At 60.0% G+C, this 8,745-nt stretch overlaps 1 protein-coding gene across 1 annotated transcript; it reads right to left on the reverse strand.

The window, feature by feature from the left end:
* Nucleotides 1-424: 424 nt before the first annotated feature.
* Nucleotides 425-8,018, reverse strand: SLC38A7 (solute carrier family 38 member 7). Its single transcript, XM_086757894.1, has 11 exons — nt 7,998-8,018; nt 6,347-6,787; nt 5,930-6,128; nt 5,695-5,839; nt 4,934-5,032; nt 4,114-4,171; nt 3,635-3,749; nt 3,261-3,408; nt 2,977-3,176; nt 2,721-2,775; nt 425-2,627 (listed from the first exon to the last, which is right to left on the reverse strand). The coding sequence occupies exons 2-11, from the start codon at nt 6,641-6,643 to the stop codon at nt 2,525-2,527; spliced, it is 1,419 nt and encodes a 472-aa protein (XP_086614020.1). The 5' UTR covers nt 6,644-6,787; nt 7,998-8,018; the 3' UTR covers nt 425-2,524.
* Nucleotides 8,019-8,745: the final 727 nt, after the last annotated feature.

Genomic DNA, 8,745 nt, shown 5'->3' on the forward strand with positions numbered 1-8,745 from the left:
TCCTGCCCGGGGCCATTTTGCCCCGAAATCTTCCCTCCATTTGCACGCTCACAGCTCGCCGGTTTCGGTCCCGGAGAGGAAGCTCTTGGAACCATCTCTCAGCTCCCCAGGGCCAGGGCCGCCACCCCGCACCCCGAAACCGCTGCACGGCCCCACACCCGCCTTCCAGCGCTGAGGGTGCCAGCACCGGGACGGGGACCCCCAGGACCTCCCCTGGGAGGGCAACCCCGGGCTGTGAGGGCCTGAAGAAGGCGATGGAGCCTTGCCTTTGCAAGGGGACCCTGCTCTGCTGCTAGCCACCATGGGGTGAGCTCCCAAACCCACCCCCGGCCCCACGCCGTCCACCCCACAGCGTGGGGAGCCAGGCTCCCCACCCGGCAGCATCATCCTTCTCAGGCCCCACAGAAGCGACCTGCTACCCATGTGGAACATGCACCAGAACGTCACTTTTATTGAGCCGAGGTCCCTCCGCTTTCTGCACGTAGAAAATACATTTTAAAAGGCCGGTGTTTGTAAACAGTCTGGGGAGCGATAAGGCGAACAGAGAAACGGCCACAGCACCTCTGTACCCCTCCCTGCTCTCAAACTCGGGGGTAACTGAGGGAGCCCAGTGGTTCCCCAGGGGACAAAGCCATGGGACGCCATGTCGGCCTCTGCTTCAGCCATGAGACCTCGCCTTTGGGAAAGCCCCAAAAAGCCACCAAGTTTCAAACTCCTCCCCATCTCGATGGGGGACAGGCACTGAAAGGCATCTCAGCGTTGGCATCTGCTGAGCCTTGAGCATCCCGATCCCTGCTGGGCTCCATGGGAGGTGGCTCTGTGCTCCCCAGGTCCTGGAGGAACACTTTGCAGGGCTGGGTGCTGTCGGGGTGGGCACCCTTTTCTTTATGCCAAGGAGTCCTCCAAGCCTCAGCACCAGCTCTCAGGCAGGAGCCAAGCAAAGGGGCTCGGGAGGCAGCTGGTGCCACGTGCATGGGGGGTTTGATGGAGCCTGGTTTTGTCAAAGTTGAGGGCAGGGAGGTTGGAGGTACCCTGGGAGAGGCAGGAAGGACACATGCCTTCACAGGGTCCCACAAAACATTCATGCTGTGCTTGAGGCTTTTCTTCCTCTTTCTCCATCTGGGTCTCCCTGTCTCAGCCTGAGGAGTGGTGGGGAGGTCCGCGTTTATAGGCAGCAAGCATTAGTAGGGAGAGATCAAATGTCTCCATGTTGGGGACGTGCCTACATGCTGTCCTCCCACCCACTGCTGCCAGTTGCAGAGGGAGAGAGCCGTGGTGAGAAGTACAGAAGCACGCCATGGTTCACCTTCCCACCACGACAGCCTGGGCTGCTTCCAGAAGATGCAGGAGGAGCAAAGCCAGCTGGTGTACAAAGCTGGGCTGGACCCTCATCACAGCTGCAGTGACAGATACACATGAATCTCACCATGCCCCAGCGTTTTAGAAGCTAAACAAGGAACAAGGGAACTCAAAGACTGAACAAGTTTGCTGTTGAGGTTTAACTCCCCCGAACCAAATCTGCAGCTGGGGGCACTGCTCAATTCGGCAAAAGCAGAAATGAAACTATCTCTCAGAGAGGCGATGCAAGGACAGCCCAGAGCAACACCAGCCACAAAGAGTGTAAACGGCCAAGGGAACAATATAAAATGGATTAATACTGACTGCTTTATCCCCAAAACATCCCTAAAAACCTACATCTGACCCGGTCCCATTCCCTGGGCACCTTCTGGAAGAACAAGATTGGAAATCTGGAGAAGAGCTTTCTCTAGTGTAGTGTCTGCAGTAGGCTGATGCAGCCACAGCACCTTCTCTAGGGAGTGAGCAACCCCTGGCAGGGGAAACACTGCACCGGCGTGTCCCTACCACAGACTCATCCTGATCCTCCAAAAAAAAAAAGAAAAAAAGTCAGGCTGAAGGCGACAGTCCCGCTTTGTAACGGAAAGTGCAGCTTGGGCAGAGGGAGATGTCAGAGTAAGGGCAGGAGACTGGTGAGGTGAGCCACGGGAGAGTTCAAACCAAACACTGACACAGAAGAGGAATACGGGGATGTCGCCCTGTCTGACAAACAGGATTACTGGTTCCCTTTATGCAAGACACACTGTCTCCCTCCAGTGTTGGGAGAAAAAGGAATTTAAATGGTGGAGAGGAGCTCCACCAGCACAGGGGTACACGGGTGAGAGCAGCATGCCTTCACAAATCCCAGCCGCCACCCCTGGGTGATGTCCAAGGTAGTGATGTCTTCCCCGGAGGGGCAGAAACAGCTTGACCTGGACTGCAGGTCCCCTTGTAGTGATGCTCTGGCTTCACCAGGGAGTCAGGGCTGAGAGGACAAGCCTGACTGCCTGGTGCACTAAGACAACGAGATACAAACCACCGCAGGGCTCTTTCAGCCAATCCCTAGATTACAATGCTCCTCTTGGATCTTCCCAACACGCCAACGTGTTCTTCGTCCCGCTTCCCTTTGGTCCTAGGGGAAATCTGCATCCCCACAGCAGCAGCAGTGCGGTCCAGCCCAGAGGAGGAGTCAGGCTGTGAGATCCACGAAGATGGCGTTGGCAGTGGTCTGCCCAAAGATGAAGGCTCCAAGGGTGACCATGAACACCCCGTAGCTGACCTGGGCCCACCAGCTGTGGATACAGGAAGACAGGACATGTGTAGAGGGAAACTTCATACCAACATCCGCAAGGGAAGCAGGGAGAGGGGAAGCACATTTCGGTTACCTGATTGCCCTGGTTTCTTGGATCTCAGAGAGCTTGGCTTGGATCAGGCAGAGCCCTGAAAGGGAGAGGAGGCAAATTAAACCCAGATGAGGACTGAGCAGACACCTGGAGCTGCTCTTCCTGTTACAGAGCAGAGAGTCCAGTCAACAGTCAGGCTGCCAACTGACCTCATACCACACTTCAGTCCGTCTCTAAAGACATTCTGGTTCCCACATTCTCCATCCCACCAGCCCCTGAGCACCCCGGGATGCCCTACCTGGGAATACAAAGATGAAGCAGGCAGCCAAGCCCCCAATGACAGAGATGACTTTGCCAATGTCAGGGATGAAGAGAGCCAGGAGGAGAGTCAGGAGGAACCAGCTGACGGTCTGAAGCAGACGCCTCCTCCGCTCCCGAACCACGTCCTCCTCCACTGTCACCCCGGTGTAGCGGAGCCAGAGACCCTCCAACACAGCCCTGTTCACAAAGACCCAGGGCAGGGGGGTTTCCCCATGCTGCCCCTCCTGTCCACACAAGCCCCTGCCTCCTCCCAGCGCTCACCGGCCGCAGAAGTGCAGGATGGGGTAGGATGTCAGCACGCAGAGGATGATGAAGGCCCGGGCGAGGGCAACGGGGATATCGTTGGAGGGGTAGGACAGCAAGACGTCCTGCTCCACGCCGGCCCCAAAAGTCAGGAAGCCACAGACGCCTGCCAGGAAGGGAGCAGTCAGCGGGGAACAGGGACGAGCCTCCTGAACATGCGTTTGAGGGACCAGACTTGGAAGGATATGGCACAGGGCACATTGCAGCAGGGGTTAGGTGGACTCCCCTCCCTTCCCGCTCTGTCCCTCTGCTGACTAGAGGGTCCCTGCCCTCCAGAAGCTCACAGCCCCTGCGAGGACCGTGCCACACTCACAAGGCTCCCCCTCGCTTACCAGTGCCCGTGTAGACAAAGAGAGCGATCACCATGGCCGCCGTCACTACCGCCCCCCAGGTCTTCACCTCTGGCTGCTTCATGCTGTTAAAGACGGGCACGCTGCTCACGTGGCACTGCCGGGGACAAGGAGAGAGAGCAGGGACACGCGATGGGCTGAGTCGGAGTCTCAGGGAGCCACGCGGGATCTCACGCGTGATATCCCTGGGTTTGTCGTGATTTCGTGATCCTCCAGGTTTGTCACTGAAGAAAAAAAGGTGGGGACAGGCTGCCCTGCACTTCCCAGCTGGGGTAAAATTGATTTATGTCCATCCAAGGGTGGTGAGATGTTAAACTGGCTTCAGCCCCCTCGCAAAGCTGTGCGGTGAGCACAGGGGGAAGGTTTTGGCTGAACGCCCAGGGGAGCATCCCTGGACCACGCCGATCCCCCACCCAAGCGGCTGCAGGGTGCGAAGGGGAGCGCCGGGCTCGTGGCCTTACCTGGAACCCAAAGCAGATGGTGGGCACGGCATTGAAGACGGCCGTCCAGGTGGAGGGGCTGGCAGGAGCGAAACACCAACCGGTCAGACCAGGGCCCCCCACACCCCCCACCCAGTGCCTCGGGGGTGCTCAGCGATCGGCTCACTCCTCTGCTGACCTGCCCCGCCCCGCAGCTACCATGTCCTCCCCACCCAGGGTGATGCCTTTGCATGGAGCGAGGTTTTCCTGCGACCCAGCACTCCCTGAAGACCAGGGCCTTTCACTAAGACAGAACTGGCCAAAATTGAGGACTTAAAAAAACAAAAGTATCAGTAAAAAAATAAGAATCTACTTGGGCAGTGCCAAAAACTGGTCTAAACGTTGCTCTGCCCTAAAATTCCCACTGCCCGCACTGGGTCCATAAATGTCCCCTAACCATGATGGAGGGGACAAGCCATAGGGGCTGTGCTGGCCAAGGAAATAACCAAAATCACCCTAAAACAGACACAGCCCTTGCTGCTGGGTGAGCGCAAGCACTGCACAGGGAGCTCTGGGCCCGGCTGTATCGGAGCTAAAAGTCAATCAGTGCTCCTCAAAACCTGTGATGGAGCCATGGGGACCTCGAAGAGGTCTTTTTCCTCTCCTTCACCACCTGCTCCTCTGGAACATGCAGAGATGCAGCCACTTGGGAGCTTCTGGCAGCAAGCTGCACCTTCCCCAGGCCCAGGAACGGGACTCGTGTAGGATTTGACCCCAGCCTTTGCAGCCCTTGCTCCTGCACCCCTGCCTGGCTCGGCAGCGCTGTGATGGCCACCGTCAGCAGCGGGTCTCTTGCCCTCACCTGGTGGGGATCTCCACAGGCACCAGCTCCTTGTCAGGCCAGATGTACTTGATGATAATGACTGCCGTGACGTACCAGGTGCCAATCACGCTTAGGGAGCTGCAAGAGGGGACAGGAGAAGTCAGTGTGCTGCCTTCCCGCTCTTTGGAGAGTCTCCTCCCAGCCTCTTCCAGCCCCATCTGCCGCCCTGCACAGCCCAGGTCACCCCAATCCTTCCTATCAGGACCACCCCTCTCTCCCTTCCCGCAGGAATATGCCAGGCACTGTCACCCACTGTCCCCAGAGCAGATGCCAACACAATCAGCGCTCGAGGGCTGTCCCGTGCCACTGTGAGCGGCAGACCTGCCAGCAAGGGGACGGGCTGTTTTGGGCAGGAGAAAGAGGTTCAGTGTTAAAGAAGTGACACTCCTTGGTAGCCCTGGTCCAGCTCCAGCAGCCAGGTTACACTAGGATGACCTGCGGACCACCTGGCCCGGGGACCCTTACTGGCTCTCCTTTCTGCTGGATGGCCAACTGCAAAGAGAGAGGACAACACAGTTGAAAGTGGCTCTCCACAGTTCTTCCGGCAGGCAGAAGGGAAGGACGCAAGCCCTGGACTACGACACCTTGGCCACATGGTGTTCAGCAGCTTCTCTGCTTCCGAGATGGGGAAATCAAGGGAAGGAAAGGCGGAAGAGGAGATGTCCAACTCCTCAGGGACAAATGGGCAGATCCAGCGCTAGAACCATGGCTCCCAGCCCTGGAGGGCTCTCCCCACCCACCTGGCATATTTTTGGAAGCCGATCTCCTTGGGGATGGAGAGGGGCAGGATGAGGAGGAAGGCGGTGATGCTGATGGTGAACTTGCGGTCCATGTACCAGTGGCTGCTTCCAGCTTCCTCGGGCTCCGTCACCAGAGCAGCAATGACTGTGGGGACAACCAGGGTGGTCAGGTTGTCCCCTTCCAGCCGAAGGGACAGCAACTGTTTTTTTTTTCTCTCCAGTGGGACACACTTACTCTTATCCTCCTGGTCTCCGATGATGATGAGGAAAGCAATGCAGGTGCCAAAGGTGTAGACAGCGATGGCCACCTCACACAGCACGCCAGGCACCTTCCCGCAGACGGCCCACACAACCTCCTGGTAGGTCCGCTCGTTGCTGGCCTGTGAGCAGTATGCCAGGATGACCAAGCCTCCGATGATGAAGATCAACATGCACTGGGGTGGGGAAGAGACAGGGAGGGGACAATGAGGCAACAGCATGACGAGGTCCCCAAAGCCACCCCGGCCAGCCACCCTGAACATACTGAGCATCTCTGGGGCACTTCACCCAACAGGAGCAAGGTCCTCCCTGAGTCCCTTCTGGGCTTCCACACGTCCCCCCCACGCCCCCTCTCAGAGTGGGACAGGGGACTGTCCCTTCCCCACCCTCTCACCATCTGCAGCCCGATGCCCGCAGCCACGCCGCCAGCCATGCTGAAGGCGGCAGGGAAGTTGAGCAGCCCAGCCCCGAGGGCAGCATTGACCACGATGAAGACGGCTCCCAAAGCTGATGTGGCCCCCAGACCATTTCCTTGGCTCTCTCCGCTCTTCGGCACCGTCTCCACGCTGGGGCTCTGCAGGAGCCTCGCCCGTTCCCCAGCATCGGCGCTCCACTCCCAGTCCTTGTAGTCACTGTTGATACTGCCGGTGCCCTGAGCCATTGTCCCTCCTAGGGTGGCACACGCCGCCATCCCGTCCCACTAGCGCTCCTGCACCGGGCTCAGGCGGCCGCCTCGAGGAGGGTCCCCTGCCAGCGCTGGTGCCATCAGGCAGGGAGGGCAGCGAACAGTCAGGCTGGGACCGCAGCAGCGCAGGGGTCAGGCACTTCGCCGCTCCTAGAAGAGGATGAAGAAGGACAGGGTAAGTGTTAATTAAGGTACATTAACAAGGGACAACCTGGGCACAGATGGGGCACACAGAGGAAATTAGTTCCCTCGGTCTCAGCTTGTCACAGCACACAGGCGTCCTCACGCCAGCAGAGACACAGCAGGAGAACTCGCCTCGCGTCCCGCCCGGCCAGGGCGAGGACACTGCTGCCGTGGGACGGATGGGGAACTGAGCCGCGGCTGTGGGGCTGGGGACCCACAGCCTGACGGCAGGACTTGCCTTTCTGCGGGCACGAGACCCAGCGTCACGGCTACGCTTCCTGATTTCCCACCCCAATTCCTGCAAGCTCTGCAAGAGCCGCCGTGCATGTGCTCCTGGGTAAAGGTCAAGGCTGGGCTCAAGGGGTAGGACCCGCGCACGTAGCAGAAACGCCGTGTGTCACCGGGAAGAGCAGGATTGGCCCCTTCCAGTGCACACCCAGCGTGACCACCAGCACGAGATGTCTCAGAACCTTTTGAACCTGAAGACCTGGTGTTTCCTGCTCCGCAGCCCTCGGGGGTTGGACAGCCCGGATCTCATCCGGGTGCCTCCAAACTGAAGGAGACCAACCCTCACAACCTGGCAGGGCTTCGCGGGGACCTGCACAGCCAAGGGAAATCTCTTTTCCAGGGAAATATCTTTTTTTTTTTTTTTTTCCTAGAAGATGTCTCCAGGGTCTCTCCCTGACCAGCCCACCCTCTGCTTCCAGGCTATTTAAACCTCACGCCTGTGCTGCAAATCCTTTCCGGGGATTTCTGGGGAAGGCGAAAAATCCCGCAGGTCTGCGGAGGGGAAGAAAGGCAGCGCCCTCCCCCGGGGGAAGGGTCCCAGGTCCCCAGGCCGGTGGGTCTGCTGGCACGAGTGGGTCGGGTTTGGCTGGTCGCGGAGAGGGTGGATGCTTCTCCCACGGCCGGAGGAGGATGCGGCAGGGTGCCGGGCTGTCCTCTCATCCCAGGCAAAGCCACCAAGCCGGTGACAACCACAGACCCTGAGAGCGGGCGCTTCTCCGAGGGTGACTCGACAGCCCCCACGGACCCGCGTGGGCCCCGCCCCAGGCGAAGCCAGGCGCGGGGACGGTGACGGTGACCCTGTTGTTTGCGGGGGGCGGGGGGGGGATACCCCTCGGAGTATGCGACGCGGCCCCCACCCCGCGTCCCCCCGTGCCCCTGCCCCACTCACCGCTCGGTGCGGAGCCCGGCCCCGGCCCCGGCCCCGGCCCCGCTGGGCTCGGCGGCGGCGCGGCGGCGGCCCCGCCCTGCCCGCTGCACGCCGGGGGTTGTAGTCCGCCCACCGCCCACCCCTCTCCGGATTTCACTGCCGGGAAAGCGATGCCCATCCCCGGGGAGCAGCGGCGAGGGGCTCCCCGGCTTCGGCCCCGCTGTTACTATAAAGGGGAAGGGGCACAGAAAGCCCCACGCGAGGTAAAAGGGCTCGCTGCGACCCGAGGGCAGCGCTGGAGGCACGCAGAACCGCGGACGGCGGCATGAGAACCCGCAGAGCCCAGGGGCAGCACCCACGGAAAGCGGTTCATTGCACAAACCGGGAGCAAGCAGCGGCTGCGGGCATCGGGCAGTGTCAACAGCGGTCACCGTTTACATACAAACCGTGTCGGGAGCGGCCGGAGGCTCCAGGCCTCCTCAGCCGGCGGCAAGCGCGGTGGCAGCGAGCCCTAGACGGGCCCATCCCAGCTCCCAGAACACGGCTGCTCTGGGGAGGAACCAGGACTACTCTGCTAGATGCCCTGGTACGGCTGCAAAGGGGAAAGGTGCCAGCGGCTGGAGAGAGCCCACGCTGAGGCACCCCTCCAGGTCTGCCTAGAGAAGCAGCTTTCCTTGCTGTGAGGAGAAACCCTGTTTTCCAGTGCCAAGGCAGGGGGCAGATGGCCTTTGGGAACTCTTGCTGTCCCCAGCAACACCTGCTTTCAACC

This window comes from Chlamydotis macqueenii, chromosome 13 (assembly GCF_036417535.1).
Source record: "Chlamydotis macqueenii isolate bChlMac1 chromosome 13, bChlMac1.mat, whole genome shotgun sequence".
NCBI classification, from domain to species: domain Eukaryota; kingdom Metazoa; phylum Chordata; class Aves; order Otidiformes; family Otididae; genus Chlamydotis; species Chlamydotis macqueenii.

Bases quoted from the DNA above. Each gene is read 5' to 3' on its own strand.
- SLC38A7 (XM_086757894.1), bottom strand. From the start codon at position 6,643: ATGGCGGCGTGTGCCACCCTAGGAGGGACAATGGCTCAGGGCACCGGC. The intron at 5,033-5,694 runs GTGGGTGGGGAG...CCCCTCTTGCAG, and splicing joins GGCTTCCAAAAATATGCCAG to CTCCCTAAGCGTGATTGGCA. The intron at 3,409-3,634 runs GTAAGCGAGGGG...CCTTCCTGGCAG, and splicing joins CTTTGTCTACACGGGCACTG to GCGTCTGTGGCTTCCTGACT.